Source organism: Odocoileus virginianus, chromosome 20 (assembly GCF_023699985.2).
Source record: "Odocoileus virginianus isolate 20LAN1187 ecotype Illinois chromosome 20, Ovbor_1.2, whole genome shotgun sequence".
NCBI lineage: Eukaryota > Metazoa > Chordata > Mammalia > Artiodactyla > Cervidae > Odocoileus > Odocoileus virginianus.
Genome location: NC_069693.1, coordinates 46,793,386 through 46,814,481, shown reverse-complemented (window position 1 = coordinate 46,814,481; position 21,096 = coordinate 46,793,386). Strand labels below are relative to the sequence as shown.

At 56.9% G+C, this 21,096-nt stretch overlaps 1 protein-coding gene across 1 annotated transcript in view; it reads left to right on the top strand.

The window, feature by feature from the left end:
• The window catches only part of JPH3 (junctophilin 3), a 77,861-nt gene that overhangs the window by 30,538 nt on the left and 26,227 nt on the right, over positions 1–21,096 (top strand). The window contains exon 2 of the mRNA XM_020890177.2: positions 830–1,607. Within this exon, the coding sequence (XP_020745836.2) occupies positions 830–1,607 (778 nt within the window). The remainder of the gene's footprint in view (positions 1–829; positions 1,608–21,096) is intronic.

Here is a 21,096-nt window from a genome sequence, read left to right as displayed (position 1 = left end):
CACTTTGGATTCTTTTGGAGACATCAGGTCTGCCAGTTCTCATGGCTTCAGGTGTGGTGGTCTTCCCAGCTCTTCTTGGATGCCTCCAGCAATGGAGAACTCACTACCTTCCAAGACAGTCTCGTCAGTACCCAGTTGGTAGCCTGGCTGTGCGTCCTTACATCTGTCACTCGTGGGCCCCACGAGGCCAGTGTGGAGCCGCTCACATAGGGTGTCCCACACCCTCTTTGTGCCCACGTGCCTGACGAGCTCTGCGGTTCACTCCTGGCTGCATCGGACTCTTACTCCTCTCTCCCCATCCCCGAGCCCTAAGGGAGCAGAATTCAGCTGCGAGAAACAGGAGGGAAGGGTCTTTAAAAATGACCACTCGTGAGTCACATGGACACTTACATTACTATATGTAAAATAGATAGCCATTGGGGAAATTGCTGTATGGCTCAGGAAATTCAAACGGGGCTGTGTATCAACCTAGAGGGGTAGGATGGGGAGGGAGATGGGAGGGAGGTTCAAAGGAGAGGGGATATATGTATACCTATGGGTGATTCATGTTGAGTTTTGATGGAAAACAGCAAAATTCTGTAAAGCAATTATCCTTTAATAAAAATAAATTAATTTTTAAAAAAAGAAAAGAATGGTATACTTTAGCCAGCACCAGAAAAAAATAATAAATAAAATGACCACCCGTGATAGAAACCATCAAACCAACCGGGGGCTGACGGTCTGTCTGCCTCGATGTTAACCTGGCCGAGTTGCCCCAGGACAGGGCGAACCGTGGCGGCCGCGTCACCCCTCCCGCCCGCGAGCCTCACCCTCTCGCTTGTCTCCGCAGGGACCTACCAGGGCCAGTGGGTCGGCGGCATGCGCCAGGGCTACGGCGTGCGGCAGAGTGTCCCCTACGGCATGGCGGCGGTCATCCGCTCGCCACTGAGGACCTCCATCAACTCCCTGCGCAGTGAGCACAGCAACGGCGCGGCGCTTCACCCCGACGCCTCGCCTGCCGTGGCCGGCAGCCCTGCCGTGTCCCGCGGGGGCTTCGTGCTAGTGGCGCACAGCGACTCTGAGATCCTCAAGAGCAAGAAGAAGGGGCTGTTCCGGCGCTCGCTGCTGAGCGGGCTGAAGCTGCGCAAGTCGGAGTCCAAGAGCAGCCTGGCCAGCCAGCGCAGCAAGCAGAGCTCCTTCCGTAGCGAGGCCGGCATGAGCTCGGTCAGCTCCACGGCCAGCGACATCCACTCCACCATCAGCCTGGGCGAGGGCGAGGCCGAGCTGTCGGCCATCGAGGACGACATCGACGCCACCACCACCGAGACCTACGTGGGCGAGTGGAAGAGCGACAAGCGCTCGGGCTTCGGCGTGAGCCAGCGCTCGGACGGGCTCAAGTACGAGGGCGAGTGGGCGGGCAACCGGCGGCACGGCTACGGCTGCATGACCTTCCCCGACGGCACCAAGGAGGAGGGCAAGTACAAGCAGAACATCCTCGTGAGCGGCAAGCGCAAGAACCTCATCCCGCTGCGCGCCAGCAAGATCCGCGAGAAGGTGGACCGCGCCGTGGAGGCGGCCGAGCGGGCGGCCACCATCGCCAAGCAGAAGGCGGAGATCGCAGCCTCCAGGTAGGAGGGTGAGGGCCTGCGTAGGGGGTGGGGGGGCCGCGGGGCGGTTCTGGGTCTCCGGATCGGGTCTGGTTGATGGTGCTGTCTGCTTTGAGGCCTACGCAGGTGTTTCTCAAACTATGCCCTAGGAAACCTGGGGTTCCTCAGAGGTTCTCAGAGGTGGAGCAAAGAGATGGTTGGTCTAAGGAGGCTCCAGGTCTTACAACCTCCCCTCAAATAGAGCAAACCTCCCTCCCTGTCTCTTCCTTGTTTTATATGCTGGTGTTTGATGGAGAATGATATTGGCCTTTCTCTTGGTAGGGTGCATAGCACAGCTGCTGGGTGAGAGGAAGGTGTGTGCCCCCACGGCCACATTCCCAGCCAGGCATGGAGTGCCCGGTGTTGCAGGGATGTGGGAGGCAGGGGGCAGCTGTCCTGGCCACCCCAGCCCGAGGCCCAGGTTGTCTCCAGGCCCTGGAGATGGCATCAAGTGAGCAGGGCCGGGCTGTAGGCCCCGGCCAAGGAGTCACTTGCAACTTGGTGCTGTCAGCCATCAGCTGTTCTCAGCGGGACATGGGACTCACTGTGTGGATTCAGCAGCCTCCAGACACTAAGCGGGGCCCAGAATTGACTATAGGCAGGCACTGTGTTGGCTGTTGAGGTGTCTTTGTATTGGTGCGGGGGTGGGAACTTCAGAGCTGGGGTAGAAGGGGCCCCTGGGTCCCCCCAGGAAGCTCAGAGGAAAGTGTGTGAGCCTGGGTCTGCCCCGTGCTGCTGCGGGAGGCCGTGGACAGCACGAACCGCCAGCCACAGGTTGAAGGAAGCCACTCGGTTGAAAACCAGAGCCCCCAGGTGGCCACGCTGCTGGGTTCTCAGGGAACCAATCCTAACTTGAGTGTATCGAGAGCCTCTGGCCATCTGTCTACTTCCTGGGTCAGGGCAGCGCCCTGAGGTCAGCTCCGAGGGTCGTGGGGCCTGGGATAGGAGTCTGGGGCACTTTAGATGCCTCAGGCTGCCCGTATAGGACGTGTCCAGGAGGACAGACGCTGAGTCTTTCTGGATAATTCTGAACTCCTGGCCAGGGTAGGCCTGGGATTATTCCAGGGAGACACCCAGCTCAGTTATGGCTCAGGCCATCCCAGCCTCATTGCTAATAAAACTTTAGCCCATTTGGTTCTGGTTCTCAGCGACCTTCCATCCATACTGAAAGAACAAAAAAAGGTGGCTGTGGTTTGTTGGCAGGATATCTGCCGCTCACAGCCAAGGTCTTAGAGGGGAATGAAACCCATTCCAAGAAGCCAAGGGGAAAAAGGAGTTACTGCCTGAATGTTGGGGTCCAGCTCTGTTCACCCCTGCCTGTTCCCCCAGAAGTATTCAGGCACACAATAAATAGGAGCATCATTTATCACTGCTCCTCTGGTATTTTACAATCAAATTTGGTTCTCTAGTTATTTTTTCCTTTATGAATATATAACTCTTGCTCCACATAGACAAACTGGATGATGGAACATGAAAGGCAAGGAGCAGCCTGAGGGCGGGTCTCATGCATCACCCAGAGACCCCGCTGGTGTTGGGCATTTTTCTTTTCATTTCAAATAGTTCATCTATTTTTTACCTTTTGTGTTTCTTCATCTTGTTGACCTCAGTGGACACAAGGCACTTTACAGGGCAGGGGGACAGTGTAGTCAGAAATTTAGGGGCTTGTGAGGCAAAAGCACAAAGATTTCATGGACAGTATTCCCCAGAATTGGCTATTTTATTTTTGCTAATATTTATTTATTCGGCTGCGCCGGGTCTTGGTTGTAGTACACGGGATCTTCGATCTTTGTTGCGGTATGCGGGATCCTTAGTTGTGGTGTGCGAGCTCTTACTTGCGGCATGTGGGATCTAGTTCCCTGACCAGAGATTGAACCCGGGCCCCCTGCATTGGAAGTGTGGAGTCTTAGCCTCTGGACCACCAGGGAAGTTCTGACTTTATTTGAAAGTCTGACGCTCAGGTGAGCCTCTTGGGACTGGGGGCATGGGATGCAGGGCCGTTTTCTGACACACCCCCAGAACCTGGGGGGTGCTGGTCTCTAAGAAGGAGTACATGGAGGTGGTGGTGTGGGTGGAGCTCAGAGCCAGGTCCCCGAGGACCCCCACCTGGACCCCCATGCAGCTGCCTGCCTGGCACAAAGGCCTGAGAGTGGCTCTGTGTATCGCATGCTGGCTGGCTGAACACCCAGCCTGGCCCACCGCTGCTGAGCAGCCTGGGGAGGGCACTCACCGTCTCTGGGCTGGGTCCTTGTGGACATATGGCATGGAGCAGCATGCAGTGCCCTAAGCGAGTGTGGGGCCTGGCCACCCTCCCAGGTGACCCCCGAACCGGGTCGGCCCCTCCCCTCGCACCCTGGCCTTGTGGGGAGGTGGGTGTGAATGCACACCCTGATGTGGTCTCAGTCTGGCGGCCTCATGGTGCCCTGGGCCACCGTCAGAGGTGGGAGGGGACAGTGTCCTCGGTCCCCAGACATGTTGAGGACGAGCCTCCATTCCAAGCTGCTGCAGGAGCTGCACTTGCCTGCGTTTTCTCAATGGGCTTAGATTAAAAAAAAAAGAGAGAAGCCAGAGGCTGCTGTCCTGGAGAGCGAAGCCAGTGGACGCCCGGGAGCCCCGAGGCCCGCCCTCCACTGGAGCGTGAAAGCGGCCGCGGCAGCCGCGTGGGGCCACGGAGTGGCTGGCCCCGGGCGGGCTGTGGTCACTGTCACAGCCAGGAGCCGGCCTGGCGTCAGCGAGCCGCGTCCTCGGGCCCAGTCGCTGAGCCGAGCCAGCCAGAAACGGTTCGGGGTGTGTGTCCTCTCTCCCAGTGCGGGGACCTCCTGGGGGGTGGCTGCTGTGAGGAGGGGCACGGGCCTTCCTGGGAAAGAGGGCGGCATGGAGCTCGGGGTCTCAGACGGGGTCCTGTTCCCTCTGTTTCAGGGTGCTCCGCACCCACCCTGGCTTCTGGGGCCGGGGCCAGGCCACACGGCTGAGATGTGGAGCTGGGGTTCCTCCTGAGCGCTGGGTCTGCAGGCTGGCCCCCATCATCGCTGCCTGTCATGCAGGCTGGCATCACTGGGGACACCCAGGCAGCCCACCCAGAGATACCGAGCCCCTCGATGGGGGTGCCACCTGGGCTCCAGAGCCCTGCCCCAGCCCCCTCAGGTTGTGTGTAAAATGCAGATGCCCCTCACCCCCAGAGCTTCTGCCTCAGCAGATCCGGGTGGGGCCTGAGCACCTCCACTCCTGGGGAGCCCCTGGGATGCTGGTGCTGGCTGGGCCCCCAGAAGGGGAGCAGACATGCCTGCGGCCAAGGTGGGAGGTGGAGGAACTTCCTGCTCGGTCAGGTAATGTGGAGCTGGGGCTAAGGGGGAGGTGTGCCAGGCTGGTCGGTCTGCAGAGACAGGCGGGCTCAGAGGCCCCACTGGCCTACCCCGGGGACTTCTTAGCAATGTCTTGTCTGCACAGAAGCTAGTTCTGAATGAATGAATGAATGAAGATGCTCAGCCCTGCCTCTTCTTGACGTCAGGGGCCCGGCCACCTCCTTTGGTCTGAGACCTGGAGGCAAGGCCGTGGCCACCGTGGGGCTGGGCCAGGTTCCCCAGGAGCCACAGCCGCATCGTCCATCCCAGGCAGACTGCAGGTCCCCTCTTGCTCCTGGGTGCCTGCAGATTCTCCAGGGTGAGGTGGACCCACCGTGGTCCAGCAGGGCAGCGTCCTCGGCAAAGCCCACAGGACAGAACTGCAAGTTCCCGTGGGTTTAGTCTGTCTCGGGCCTGACCTCCTGTAGACGTGGTCAGTCCTGTTCCAGGTGCACTGTGGGGCCTGGTGGGTCAGCTGGCTCCACGGGGGGAGGAGAGGTAAATTCCCCCCAAGGTCCTGGATTGTGGGGGTTACACCAGAGCCTGAGTCTGGTGAATGTGACAGCTCACTGTCCTCACCCTGAGACCCTGCGGGAACTGGAGAGGGAGGGGCTGGGTGGTGGAACAGACGCTCCTGTCCCCGCCGCCTCTTCTTGGCCAGGCTGCCCTCTGGAGCTAAAACTGCAGCCTGGAGCTTGGAGCCAGCTCTGCTTCCTGGGAGTGACCGCTGTGCTCGGGGGTGAGAGGGAAGGAGGTGTGGGCGGGGCGGCCTTGTGGTTCCAGGCTGCGGGGTCCCCATGGGGCAGGGGTGTGGGGGCAGGAGGTGCGCTGAGGCTGCCAGTGGTCATGGTGGTCGGCAGGGCCGTGGCCACAGGCCCGCGTGCTGCCCATCAGCTCATAACTCCGTCTTGTGATGCTTTGCTGAGTGAGCAGAGTTGTGGGCAGGTGGAGCTAGGAGGGACCTTGACCTGATGTTTAGATGGAAGGTGACAAGTTCCTGGCAGGGGCAGCTATTCCTGCCTCCTGTACCCATGGGGGGCTGCAATCGCATCCTCGCACCAGGCCGGCCGGCTCTTCTGAAGGACGGTGGTGGTCCCCGCCGGCGAGATGGGAGAGCAAGCTCCGAAGGCAGCCTGGCTGAGAGTCAGGCAGGGCAGAGCCGGTCTCAGAGCCGGGCAGTGGCCCAGACAGGACTAGAACTCACATCTTGGCGCTGTCTGCTGCCCTGCGCCTGCTCTCAGCCCCTTCAGACCTGGACCCAGACTGGGGGCTCTGTGAATAGAGGGGTGCTGGCTGCCTTCCGTGAAGTGCTCTCGAAATCCAGCCCTGCCCCTGGACAGGAGGGCTTCATGCATGAAACCTCGATGAGGTCTGCTCATGGACAGGCTTCTACGTCCCCAGTCGTCTTTTTTATGTCGATCCTGGGCTGGTGTCTGTTTGGGCCTCGGGGAGACCTGTTTGCTTTAAGCCTTCTGCTGCGGCTTCTCTCTCTCTCTCTCTCTCTCTTTTTTATTGCAGTGAGGGCTTTTCTCTAGTTGCTGCGAGCAGGGGCTGCTCTCTAGTTGCAGTGTGCAGGCTTCTCATTGTGGTGGCTTCTCTTGTTGCAGAGTACAGGTCCTAGGGCATACCAGCTTCAGTAGTTGTGGCTCCTGGGCTCTAGATTGCAGGCTTAATAGTTGTGGCTCACAGGCTTAGTTGCTCCACAACATGTGTGATCCTTCTGGACCAAGGATCGAACCCATGTCTCCTGCTTCAACAGATGGCTTCTTTACCACTGAGCCACCAGGGAAGCCCTGCTGTGGCTTCTCCGGTCCTGTGAGTTACGGGTCTTCAGCAGGTCATCCCCAGAGCCCTGGGGGCAGGTGGACAGTGCATGAGCCTCATGTAGGTCAAGACAGGGAGGGCGCGTTATCTGCAGGGGAGACTGCCTGGGGCTCTCTAACTGGGGTATCTTTCCATCTTAAAGAAAACAGAATATTTAAGGATCTGAAATCAGAGTGGGGGTCATGGTTTATTATGGGTTTAGAATACATTCATATCACTCCTTGTTAAAATGTAAGAGTAATGCATCCTTGTAAAAATACTAAAGGAATAAGAGAGATGGCTTCCCAGGTGCCTCTAGTGGTAAAGAATCTGCCTGCCAATGCAAGGGATGAGGGTTTGATGCCAGGGTCGGGAAGATCCCCTGGAGAAGGAAATGGCAACCCACTGTTGCCATTGGGAGTGTTCTTGCTGGGAGAATCCCATGGACAGAGGAGCCTGGCGGGCTACAGCCCCTGGGGCTGTAAAGAGTCGGACACGGCTGAGTGATGGAGCACCCACACCATAAGGCAGACCAGTATCGAGTAGCCATGTCCCACCATGGGCTGTCCGTCTCCCTTAGAGGAAATCACAGTTTTTTCAGCATGTGTGCAGATAACTGTATCATACCTACAGGATTTCGGGTCACGGTGAAGGAATTATACTGCCGACTTGTTCTGTGGCTTGTTTTCCTTTTTCCCTCACTTATGCCAAAGACCTCTTTCCTTGTCAGGATTTCCCCCTGGTGTCTGCGTCATAGTCTATGTTATGGGTGCACCACCATTGTCCAACTCTTAGGCGCATGCTAAATCACTTCAGTCGTGTCTGATTCTTTGCAACCCCAGGGACTGTAGCCCACCAGGCTCCTCTGTCCATGGGAATCTCCAGGCAAGAATACTGGAATGAGTTGCCATGACCTTCCCCAGGCGATCTTCCCAACCCAGGGATCGACCCCTCATCTCTTATGTCCCCTGAATTGGCAGGCGGTTCTTTACCATTAGCACCACCTGGGAAGCCTGGTCCAACTCTTACTCTTTAAACAAATGTTTCAGCTGCGTCCCATCCTGCAGTCTTACAAGGCAGCTAAGACTGTCCTTGTCTTCCCGGCTCTGCTGCTGGCACAGGTCTTTCCCACCACGACCCCCCAGAGCAAGTGTGTGTGGCTGAGACGTGTGTAAGGTGCTGTCTCATCGCCTGGCGACAGGCTCCATCACCTTACCTTGGCTGGGAGGGAGGGCTGCAAGAGAAGGCGGTGGAGTGGCCTTGAGTGACCTGCTCTGTCATTGAGGGGTTTCTCCCTGCAGTCAGCCAGTAACAGCGCCCCCGCCCCGCACCCAAGAAGTCCACATCCTAATAATCCCTGGAACCTGCGGATGTGTGACCTTCCTAGGGAAAAGGGACTTGGCGGATGTGATTACATTCGGCGCTACTCAGGATTGCCGGGGTGGGGGCCCAGTGTCGTCACAGGGGTCCTTGTTGCAGGGAGGTGGGAGGGCAGAATAAGTGGTGTTGGAAGTGGAGGTTGGGATGATGTGGCCACGAGCCAGGGGGTGCTGGTGCCTCCAGACGCTGGAAGAGGGGAGGAGATGGATCTCCCTGGAGCCTCCATCGGGAACCAGCCCCAGTTCAGCCTTTAAGACAGACCCGTTCTGGACTTCTGACCTCCAGAGCTGTAGGATAACTAATGTGTGCTGTTTGGGTTGCTGCAGCTCCGTGGAAGCCCGTGCACCCCCAGCTCTGGCACCGGGTGGGCTGTGTCACCTGGTGTCCCCCTTCTAGAAGGAGCAGGTCCATCCCCTTCCCGCCCCCGGCAGGAGACCTGCTCTGCAGCCGTGATTCCAGGCCCTGCGGAGATGGACTCTCGGTGAGGAGTACGTGCAGCTTCCTGCCTCCGGGGGAGGGCCGGCCACACGCCAGGAGAGACCTTCTGGTGGGCGACAGCCATCTGTTCCGGCTCTGGCCTCACGACATTAAAAAAAAAAAAAAAAGGAGCAGAAGAGGCTGGGGACTGGGGTGCCAAGTCCTGGAAATGCCTGGGTCAGGGGCCAGCCCGAGTGCCCCCGGGGGTGAGAGGCCACGGAGCCCCCAGACCCGGCTCCACCCCAGAGACCCAGGAGCACTTGGCCTTGGGCCCGCGAGTCTCGTCTGTAAGCTGCTTCCCGGGGCCTGGAGGGTGTCGGCTTGGGGTGCCAGCCTGTGCCCACACCTCTGTCACCTCCGGTCCTCGTGCGTGGGGTCAGGGATTCAGGCTGTCAGATGGGATTAGGATCGCTGCCCGCTTTGCTCTGGGCCACTTGTCAGACAGACGCGCTGAGCTCTGACTCACCCGCGGGCAGCTTTCCCACCTGGCATCGGAAGGCGCCTGGGGTGACCTGGGCCCTGTGTTGGCCATGTCCAGGAGAGCCCTGGGCCGGGGTTCTGGGCTGGGGGGCTGCTGAACTCGCCCCTTCACAGAGAAGCTGTGGCCTTTTACACGGCCCTGGAGGACGAGCCTCCCACGTGGCCTTGGTGACCTGTCCCCAGACTTGGTGGCGCAGGGATTTTTCATCCTAATCTAAACCTAAGCCCTTCTGTTACTGCCCGAGCCTGTTTTTTTCCCATCGTTGAGGGAAATAGTAAAATGATCTGCTGTGAGTAGGTCTGTGGCCTCGGGCAAGGGACAGAAACTCCCTGGGTCTCCAATTTCAACCCTGTGAAATGGGTTGAAGAGGTGGTGTGCCCAGTGGGGTCGCTGTGAAGACTGACACGTCTCGGGAAAGACAGGACACCGGCTGTCTTCCCCGTGATGTGTTAGAGGCTGCCCCTCTACCCCTGGGCAGCCATGGAGTCTCAGTCTCCCCACCTGGGTGCCTGCCTCCCTAGATGTGGAAATGACCATGTCCACGCTCGTCAGATCCGAGGAGTTTAATTTGAGTTTAAACTGAGGAGTTTCATCAAATCGAAGTTCACTTCATGCAGTCTGGAATGGGCAGGCACGTGTGTAGGTTACATGGTTGTTCCTCATCCCATGCCCTTGGCCGTGTGACTGTGGTCTGCCCCCTGGAGGCTCGGCCATGGGCTTTGTCTGGTCCACGGGACCGGCCTGGAGTGATGGAGGCCCCGTCCCTAGCTGAGGCCCTGGGAGGCTTGCTGTGTTTCTGCTCACTCTCCTTGTACTTTTGCCGTTGCTGTGACAACACACCCTGGGAGCCCCCATCCCTGGGGGTGGGGGAGAGGGACGCTTGGGGACACCTGGATGCATAAGCAAGAATAAAGGAGTATTTTAAATCACCTCCTTTTGGGGATGGGGGATTTGTTTGGCATCGCTAACTGCTATGGCCCTCGTGGGTGGTCCTGGGTAAAAGGATCACTGTGCTTGTCTGCACACACTGTGGGTCCGGCCACGCTAGACCATTAGTCCTCTGGGGGGACATTCCTAATCCTTCGTGTGAGTGTCCTGGGGCTGCCACATCAAAGTGCCACAAATGGGGTGGGCTTAAACAACGGGAATGTTTTCTCACAGTCCTGGAGCCAAAAGTCCAACGTCAGGGTGTGGGCAGCATCACCATCTCTCTGGATGCTCTCGGGGGGTAAGGGGGGAGTCCTTCCTGTCTCTTCCAGCTCCTGGGTGTCCAGGCATCCTTGCGGGGTGGCCACATCCCTCCAACCTCTGCCGGTGTCTGTCCTTCCTTCTTATGAGGACATGCCATAAGGGCCGCCAGCATCCAGTGTCACCTTATTACATCTGCAAAGACCCTGTTCCAAAGAAGGCCCCACTCTTAGGTTCCCAGTGGATGTGAACTTGGGGTCCGCACTCTGCATGGCTGCCCCACGGCCATGGCTCCTCTGGATGTGAATGCCTTCTTCCACCACCTCACTTGAACTCCTGTGATCACAGCTTCTGCCTCTGGAGTCAGGCCAGCCTCCAGGGGGCTTGGGACAGAACTTAATACCCTCCCGGGGAGCTCCCTGCTTTACTACAAAGTGTCTTTGGGTCTCAGGGTCTTATGTGCTCCGGGTCATGGTGTCCCAAGCTCTGAGGGGCCACTTTAGCTTTCCCAGACTTTTTCTAACCTTGAGCGTCTTCTATGAGAAGCTGCCTTATCTTCATCTAAGGGGTGTGTGTTGTGGGGGGGCTGGCAGATGGCTTGAGGGGATAGAAAGGATTTCCTCGGTCACTGCTTGCTAACCACCCTGTTCTCACAATGCCCAGCCTCTGCTCCAGTATGAGCTTCAGGCTTTGTCTGCCATCAGCACCCACACCTACCCTCGCTGCCACCCTGGGCTCCCCTTTGCCTCTCGAAAGATCCACTTGTGGGCTCTGCCAGGTGGGAAGAGTCATCTTCTCCCAGCCTGTCTGGTACCTGGAGGAGTCATACCACATGAGCACTGAAGTTACGGCTTTGGGAATTCCCTGGTGGTCCAGTGGTTAAGACCTCATGCTTCCACTGCAAGGAGACCCAGGTTTGATCCCTGGTTGGGGAACTAAGATCCCACATGCCACATGACACAGGCCAAAAAAGTTATGGATTCAGCCCTACCAGCGACAAGGCAGGAGGGAGAAACAGAAGCTGGGAAGAACATAACATTTGGTGTGTAAGCACCTCTGAGCTTACTCGTTTCCACTGTAGAGACCTATATATTCTGCACAGTAGAGCCGCTCAGTGTATATACTTTGGGGGATCTTGAAGAGTCATTTTGACCCCTTGAAGTTTTCTCCAAACCTAAAGTCTATGTGGAACGTGACTTGGCTCCATTAATCAGGACTCTGTTGTGAGCAGTAGCATCATCATTCAAATCAGCTCAAGCAGAGAGGCCCTGTGTTGGCTGCCAGTCGCTGGGTTGGCTTCAGGCACAGCTGGGTCCAGGTATTCAGATACTGTCAGGGCTCTGTCACTCTCTCCCTTTCTTGCTTCTGCTTTCCTCTGTGTGTTCATTTCACTCTCCAACAGGTTCTCTGCATGTGGGGGGAAAGGCCACCAGGTCTGTGTTCACGTGCTCCTTAGAGTTCTCGGTCCTGGCTGGAAGGGGAGATGCTTTTCTCATGATGGTCTGGAAAGGCTCAGCTTGGCTCTGCAGGAGTCACCTGCCTGCTAATTGCCCTTGACAATGGAATTTGCTGACTGGCCAGGCTGGGTCATGTGCCCATCTGAGATGTGAGGGGTGTGGTCGGAGGATGGACATCCTGACACCCCATCAGGAGTGCCGTGGAGGAGGGAAGGTCCCTGATGGGGGGCACTGGGCAAGCAAACCTCTGTCCAGCTCCAGAAGGGAGCACTCTCAGGTCATGTTCTCCTGTCCGTGTGGAAGGTTAGAGGTACCTCAGCCGCGCTTCTTCCCATGAAGACACATTTACATACCATCAAGTCACTCTTTAAAGAGCACAACTCATTGGTCGTGTGTTCAGAGTGGTGCAGCTGTCCTTGCTGCTTCCAGAACATTTCCAGCACACCCCAAAAGAAACCTGTACCCCTTAGCAGCCTCCCCCAGCCCCTGGCAGCCACAGATGTAAATTCTTTCTCTTTGCCTATTCCGGACACTTGGTGTAAGTAGAGTCACACCATACGTGGCATGGCTTATGTCTGGCTTCTTCATTCTGTGCAGTGCTGTCATGTCGTCAGGGTTCGGCCCCATTGTAGCCTGTGTCTGAGCGTCATCCGTCTCCACCTGGGTGATAGCCCACCATGTGCAGGGGCCTCATGTTGTCGATCCACTCCCCTGTTGATGGACAGTGGTCTGTTTCTACTTCTGTCTGTCATGAATAGTGCCGCTGTGAACGTTCATGTGCGAATCTTTGAGTGGGTGTCCATTTTCAGTTCTTTTGGGTGGGTACCTGGGAGAGGAATTGCTGGGCCAAGTGGCGATTCTGGGTTTAACGTTCAGAGGTGCTGCCCCACAGTTTCCCACGGTCTGCTCCTTTGACTTCCCCGTCAGCACTGGATCCCGCGTCTCGGCATCCTCCTGGACTTGTTCCCGTGCGTCTCTGATTCTAGCCGCCCCCGTGGGTGTGGAGTGGATCTCCCTACATGTTTTTTAAAAATATTTATTTATTTTATTTGACTCTGCCAGACCTTAGTTGTGGCATGCAGGATCTTCAGTTGCAGAATGTGGGATCTAGTTCCCTGACCGGGGCTCGAACCCCAGCCCCTTGCACTTGGGAGCGTGGAGTCTTAGCCACAGGACCACCAGGGAAGTCCCTCCTTGTGATTTCAACTGACATTTCAAGCATCTTTCCCTGTGCTTGTTGGCCATCTGGGCATCTTCCTGGGAAACCTGTCAGCAGCTTGGGTTTTAGTGAATGTTCGTGTCTCTCCCCTGTGGGGTCTGTGTGTTAGTTGGAGGCACCCGTCCCGGGAGGCAGAGCTGCCCTGTGCTCTAGGGCGGGCCTCCCCGGGGTGGTGCCCGGGAGAGCTCTGGGCTGGGTTTGGCAGGCACCAAGGGAGGGCCCTCTTCCCCGGCAAGGCTGTGCAGCCGCTCTGTACCGACCTGCCTGACTCGGAGCCTGCGACTGCAGTGCTGTCCTGGGGGAGCAGCAGAGCCCTGCTGGGGGCAGAACCGACTCGTCTCTACTTGTCACCAGGGAGACCCGGTCCCTCCAGCCCTGAGGCCCGGGTGAGCTCATCTTCCAGAGGGGTTACTGCAGAGCCCTCCCCGGCTGGGGTCCCTCGGGGAAGAGACTGAAGCTGCCCAGGACCCTGACCCCTGACCCCTGACCCCTCTCCGAACCACAGGTGCCACTGGGCTGCCAGGGCCTTGCAGTGTCAGGGATGCTGGCGGCTGTTGGTCGCTCTCCCATCCCACCTTGGCTTCTCTGGCTTCTCTCTCTCGAGCCCCAGCCCCGCCCTGGGCTTCTGGGCTTGGGGGTGGGGGGCGGTGTAGGCGGTAGAGTCCCAGCTGAGTCTCAGGTCCCAGTGCTGCCACCCAGCGGTGGGGGGCTGCCGAGAGACCGCGTACATGGAAGATGTCATCTCTGCAGTGGACGGACGGGCGCATCTGCAGCCGTAGGGTCAGGAGTCTGCTCTTCTCTGTCCCAGTGCTTTCAGGCCTCAGGAGAAAGTCCAGATCCCCGGCTGGACGGCTGCCCTTGTATTCTGGCCCTCTGTCCCACACACCTGCCCCACCGCCCTCTGGGCAGCCTCTTCTTTGCACACGCTGTTCCCTGTGCTCGGAATGCCTCAGTTCCACCAGCCAACTCCTGTGCACCCCTCAAGACCCAGTTCAGATACACCTTTCTGAACTCATCCCTGACTGAGGCAGGGATCAGCTGCTCCCTTTCTGTGATCCCAAAGCACTTTCTCTTCCCCTCTGGGTTGGCGTCTGTCTGGCGGTGCAGGAGTTTTTGTCTGTTTGTTGGGTTGTGAGTTCCCTGAAGCTGTGACTGTTTCCTTCTCAGCACCCAGTAGGCACAGCAGTGAGAAAGGGAAGGAGGGGACCTCTCTAATAAAGAGAAACATGTCTGAGTAGTAAGGATTTGGGGCTGTAGGGTCAGGCCAGCCGCGGTGGACTGGGCTGACCTCTCATGAGCCTTCACTGAGCCTCGGTTTCCCTGTCAGTATGTCAGGCGTGATGATAGACCCACTCTTGGGGGCAGTTGGGATGGACCAGGAGGACACTTGTAGAATGCTCAGCACGTCCCTGCCTCCAGAAAGCCCTCAGGAATTGTATTTCCACCTTGGGATCTTCAGGGCGGTGGGAACTCACAACAGACTGCCTAAACACTAACTCAGGAATCAGAAGGATTCTCCTGCCAGACTCTGGCCCTCTCACAGCCCACAGACACTGTTCTTCAGGTTCTGGTCACCAGTCTACCGTCTTCTTGTGGAAGGGTGACCACACACATGCACTGGTCACCTGGCACCTCCCGACAAGGACTCAAAATAAATCCCTGCCCTGGTTTGGCTCCAGGAAAACATTGTCACTGCAGACAAGCTGCTGTTTGTTGCCAAGAACCTGAAGGGCGTGGCTATGCAGGTTCCCTTGGTCCACGGTGGACGAGGGCTGTGTGCCACCATTTCCCTTGGGGGTCAGCGGGTGGCGCTCTGGGGCTGGAAAGAGGTGTGGCTCGTGTCTCCAGCCTCGTCATGGCCTTGGTCTTCCTCCTTCAGGGTCCTGCTGGTGTGTGTTTGGCAGGAGGTAGGGACCTCCATCAACAACAGCCCCGCCCGCCAACCCCCGTGAGCACAGAATCCCGCACACGAGGTGCAGAGCTGGCCCCAGGCCAGTGTCCACCTTGGCAGTGTTGCCTCTCCTTGCTGAGCTGGTTTCTCTGTCTGTACAACAGGATCATTTTCTGTTTTGGTTTTGATTTTCATTTCCTCTTTCCCTTCAACAATCATGACTATTCCCAGGAGTGGCAGTCAGAATACTTACTACCGATCAGCACAGCGTCAGCCAGCATCCCTACCAGTACATGGAGAACCGAGCACCTGTCTCCATCCATGCCCCTGCCCGGCCCGCCTCCTGGGGAGTCGGGGTTAAATGAGGCGGGAGGCAAGTGCACACAGCACAGGGCCTGAGCACGTGGAATCTCAGCTGCTCCACCGCCGTCATGCCCCCCAACAGGTTACCTTCTGCCTCTTCCCGGCCACCCTCTGCAAGCTGACCTGAGTGGGGCTGCCAAAGGTGGGGCCATGACAGTGGGGCCTGAACTCTGAATCCCCAGAGTTCACTCGTCGGTGCCCCAACCATGAACTGGCCTCCCTGAGCTGGTCAGATGAGCGAGATGCAGCTGGAACCTCTGTGTCCCGTCTTCACTGGCCCTCAGCACAGCACAGGAGCCCGTGTGCTTTCTTCACAACTGAGGAAACACAGCACCTTCCTCACCCTAACCCACTCCTGGCATCCTCGTCCTCCTCTTTTCCCTGATGCCTTAGACGTGTGACAAAATCTCACAGACACAGGCCTTAGACGAGACGTGGTCTCTCCCAGGTCTGGAGTCTGCAGAGTTCGAGGTCAGGGTGCCTGTGGGGTCGGCTCTGGGCTCTCTCCCTGGGGGGCAGGCAGCGCCATCCCTGCGCCCTCACGTGGCGTGTCCTCCATGTGTGTGGAGAACTCTTTTCCCCTTCTTATAAGGACGCCAGTCCTGCTGGATGGGGGCCCCACCTTTATGACATCATTTATCCTTGAGGACCTCCTATAAGTGCCGTCACCATGTACAGTCACATTTTGGTGGTAGGGTTTCACATAAAAATTTCAGGGGGTACCAAACTCAGTCCACAGCACCTGGTGTGTTAGGAAGGAGGCAGAGTGACAAGACCTAAAATAACATCGGTTTTAAGGTCTAATACAGGCTGTAATGTGGATAAACCCTGGGGACATGGTATTGAGTGACAGAAGCCAGACACAAAAGGACAAGTCCTGTCTGACTCCATTCAAGTGAAATACGTGGAAGAGGAGAAAGGAGAGCAGAGGTTCCCAGGGCTGTGCAGGGGAGGGCAGAGAGTCCCTGGTACTGGTACTGGGATTCTGTTCGGGGCACTGGAAATGGGTTTGAAATAGATCATGCTGATGGTCACACGACACTGTGGATGTCACCCCTGCTGCAGAATTGCACGCTCCAGAAGGGTTAACTCCATATAGTTTGCCACAATAAGAAGCTCATAGCAGTGCAAAGACATGTGCTTATGTCTTGCATGGAACATCCACACTGTTCCCTCCAAGGTGCACATGGCACTGAGCTCACACCCCATTGGCCAGAAGAGTCACATCGCCACCCAGCTTCAAGGGAGGCTGGGAAATGTAGTCCTTATTCTGGGCAGCCATGGGCTACTATGCAGGAGTGGGGCCATTGGTTCCTGGATGGGCAGCAGCCATTCCGGCCACACCTAGTCACAGGGCAGTCATTCTTGAGGACCTAGTGTCCACTCTTCTGTGCAGCCTTCCCTGAGCCCCAGGACTTGGGCCCTGCGGTGTGCCCTGTGTTGCTCGTCTTAGGGCGGTGGGACCTGGCTTCCTCCACCCCACCTGCCCCAGACTCTCACTCTTTGGGTGCAGGGCGCTGCCTGTTTGTTGACCGGCATCTCCAGGGCCAGGTCGAGAATCTGGCACTGAGGAGATGCTCAGCAAATACTTTATGAATGAGCAGGAGTGGGTGAAAGTCCCCTCCTGGGGGTCAAGCTCTTCCAACAGTGGGGCCATGATTTGAACTCCAAACGTGACATCTGGGTGGAGAGGTCTGTGTTTGCCTTTTGGGAAAAGCACTGGGACAGGGGTTCCATCTCTGTGTCTCCCTCTGCCCCCGTCTCTCCACCATGGGTTCTGACACATACCCTGGGCACAGGGAAGACAGTGAGACAGGGGACTTGCCCTTGACCCCAAATGTGGGCGCTGGTGGCAGGGAGGTGGGGTGCTGCAGGGCTGTGCCCCCGTTTCCCGCTGTGGGGAAGCTGGACAAGCTGCTGGGCGGCTGCTATGGGAGTCTGAACCCCAGCCTGGTGGGCGGGTGGCTGGGAGCAGGGCTGGCTGCTGGCCTGGAGCGCGGCGTCTGCCCCACCCACCGCAGCCTGGCTCCTGCCCTTTCTGACTGAACGTGCCCTTGTTAGCTGTCTCCCCAGCAGGAGACTTGACAGACCCAGTAATTGCATGAAATAGCTGAACAAGGGCGCAATCACAGGCAGGGTGCCACTGTGGCCGTGACCTCGGTCAACACTGGCTCCGAAGGAGGCATCTGGCCAGACACGGGGCCCAGCCAAAGCCTGAGATGGCCTGCCCTGCGTCTGGGGCCTGGCGCTGGACTGCACGAGTTGTGCGGCCCTGGGTGAGCACCTCCCCGCCCGCCCGCCCACCTTGTCTGATGGGCAGAAGCCGCCTTGGGCTCTGGGTTGAGAACGATTCTGAGGCCAAGTCTGGGCTCAGTGGAGGGGCCTTGTCAGTGTTCCAGACCGTCTGTTGTGGGTTTGGGCAGGGGGTGGAAGGAATACCAGGAGGGGCTATGGGAGCAGACCGGGGCTCCCATGTGTGGACATGAACCTCTCCAGAGTGAGCTGCTCACCCTCTCTGATCCTTGGTGCCTGCAGCATTTTTTTTTTTAATGTAAAAGATTTTTGTAAAACATACATAGCATGCTGTGCTTAGGTCATTCAGTCGTGTCCGACTCTCTGTGACCCCATGAACTGTAGTCCACCGGGCTCCTCTGTCCATGGGATTTCCCAGGCAAGAACAAGGGAGTGGGTTGTCATTTCCTACTCCAGGGGATCTTCCTGACCCAGGGATAGAACCTGCATCTCTTGCATCTCCTGCATTGGGAGACAGATTCTTGACCAGTAGTGCCACCATTATGTATGGGCTTCCCCGGTGGTGATAGTGGTAAAGAATCCACCTGCCAATGCAGGAGACGAAAGAGCAAGAGTTCGATCCCCAGTCCTTCCCTAGCCCCTTCCCAGTCCCCTCTCCAGCCTCAGCCCCCTCCCCAACTCCCAGTCACAGCCCTTCTACTCTCTGTGTGAGCCTGATGGTTCTCGGAACCTCACGTAAGTAGAGTTGTACAGTGTCTTGCATCCAGCTTATTTTACTGAGCCTAAGGTCATGGTACATCCATGTGATGATGTGTGTCAGAATCCTCCTTTCTGAGGCTGGATGATACTCCGCTGTGTGGATGGACCATGTTTTGTTTATCCATGAGTCTATTGCTGGACACGTGGGTCACGTCCACATTTTGGCTGTTGTGAATAATCCTGGAGTGAATATGGGTGTGCAAATATCCTTTTGAGACCCTGTTTTCAGTTCTTTTGGGTCTGTACCCACAAGGGGCAGGTGCCAACAGGCATTGTCTTCAGTGGGAGGTAAGGGGCTCACTGCGAGTGGTTGGACTAGACCCTTCTTCCCCAGGGAGTGCTCAGGGAACCCCGCCCTGGACCCTGGGCCTGCCTGGAACCTCCTGCCTCACCTCGGGGGCTGGTCCAAGAAGCCAGGTCAGGGCTGGCAAGGGCTGTGGTCTCTCCTACCTGCCAGTCAGGGTAGAGACCCCTTCCTCCCTGGGCCTTGAGCTCAGGCCTTGCTGTGAGGTTGTGCCCATGATAATGACTGTAGGCTGATCCCTGACCACTGTGGGAATGGTCTCCTGTGAGCCCGTGACACTAAACCCTCACCACGCCTTCCCCTGTGGCTCCAAGCTGGGGGCAGAGGGGACCGGACACAGGGTGCTGTCCACTCACCAGCCTCTGACACTGTCCCCTACCTGCACCTGCCTGCCCACGTCCCATGTCCTGCCTGGCCCAGCTCACGCCGTCGACCACGTCCACACTCCTCCATTTCCTGAGGCTGTTCAGACAAAGCACTTTGTCTTTTGTCCAGAATGTTCCATCCCATCCCCAGTTGGCAGGTGGGTCATCATGGCTCCATCCTCGGCTTTGAGGTTAGATCTAACGGTCGACCCTGACCCCAGGCAGCCCGTGAACCACTACCCCCACACCTGCATGGATCTCCCGGTCCTAGTCCTGGGTGGTGACAGCTGAGCTCCTGAGCACGGCACCTCCATCTCCGGGCTTCCGAGCTAGAGTGGTGAGTCCTTGGCCTGCGAAGTTCCCCTCCATCAGAATCAACACGTTTTTCTGTAAAGGATGAGACAGTAAATATTTTAGGCTTTGGCGGCCCTGAGCTCCCTGTCATAGAATCATCTCTTTATTTCTTTTAAAAAATATTTATTATTTTTATCTTATTTATTTGGCTGCACTGGGTTTCGGCATATGGAATCTAGTTCCTTGACCAAGGATCGAACCCTGGCCTCCTCCATTGGGAGCTTGGAGTGTTAGCACTGGACCACCATTTGTTGTTGTTATTCGGTTGCTCAGTCCTGTCTGACTCTTTTCGACCCCATGGACTGCGGCATGCCAGGCTTCCCTGTCTTTCACCATCTCCTGGAGCTTGTGCAAATTCATGTCCATTGAGGCAGTGATGCCATGCAACCATCTCATGCTCTGTCGTGCCCTTCTCCTCCTGCCTTCAATCTTTCCCAGCATTAGGCTCTTTTCTAATGAGTCAGCTCTTCGCATCAGGTGGCCAAAGTATTGGAGATCCAGCTTCAGCATCAGTCCTTCGAATGAATATTCAGGACTGATTTCCTTTAGGATGGACTGGTTGGATCTCCGTGCAGTCCAAGGGACTCTCAAGAGTCTTCTCCAACACCACAGTTCAAAAGCATCAATTTTTTGGTGTTCAGCCTTCTTTATGGTCCAGCTCTCACATTCATACATGACTACTGAAAAAAACCATAGCTTTGACTGTGTGGATTTTTGTCGGCAAAGTAACATCTCTGCTTTTTAATACGCTGTCTAGGTTTGTCATAGCTTTTCTTCCAAGGAGCAAGCAAGGAAGCCGTTTTTCCTAAAATCATTGAAAACGCAAAACCCACTCTCAGCTCCAGGCATTAGCTGGATTTGGCTGGTGGGCCGTGAGTGGCAGTGCCCTGTGCTAAGAGGGGCCTCTGACTCTGTCTACAAGTGTCACACTACCCTCCAGCTCCACGGGCACTGGCCCACGAATGGAGTGTTCAGGGCCTGTCCATCCTGCTTTGGGTGTTTCTTTTCTTTGGCTGTGCATCGGCAAGCAGAGCATGCTGGCCCCCCATTTCCTCCAATGTTTTTTTGTTTTTTTTAAGTTATTTATTTTATTTGGCTGCACTGGGTCTTAGTTATGGCATGTGGGATCTAGTTCCTTGACCAGGGATTGAACCCAGGCCCCCTCCATTGGGAGCGCAGATTCTTAGCCATTGGGCCACCAAAGAAGTCCCCATTTCCTCCAATGTTTGTTCCTTGTCCTCCCTCTGACTCCTCCAGGTCCTCTGCCTGCAGTGGCACTTCCTCCAGGAAGTCCTCCTGGTCTCCACCCAGACTCCCCACATTTGTTGCCTGAACACATGAGAGCTGGGCCTTGGCCGGGGCTGACCTGGCACTTGAGGGCAGCCTTGCTCCAGCACCATGCTGCATTCTCTGATGTGGACACCAGGATTTAGGGTCCCATAGAGCCCTACCCCTCCTACAGGTGTTTGGAGGTGAGGTGCCTACTCACACCCTTTCTGGTCCATCTCAAATCCAAGCCCCACTGGTGGGACTTGGGTGGGGAGTCGGTGAGCACAGCTGAGCCTTCATCCTGCTTAATTTCATAGAGCAGGTGATGTCTCCCTGTCTGTTCTGTGAGGGCCAGGGGGCTTCATTTCACAAAGAGTGGCCTGTCAGACTGGCCCTGCCCAGTATCCAGGGAGAGTCGGAAGAGCCGATGGAGGGGGCAAGGTCTTGTCCTTCCCTCCCTGGCAGTGGTTGGGGCTCAATCTCTAAAGAGATCTTTCGTGGCTGGTGCTGAGCCCTTTGTGCCCTCAAATTACCGATGAAAGAGCTAAACGCCAGTGCCACCTCCTCCCC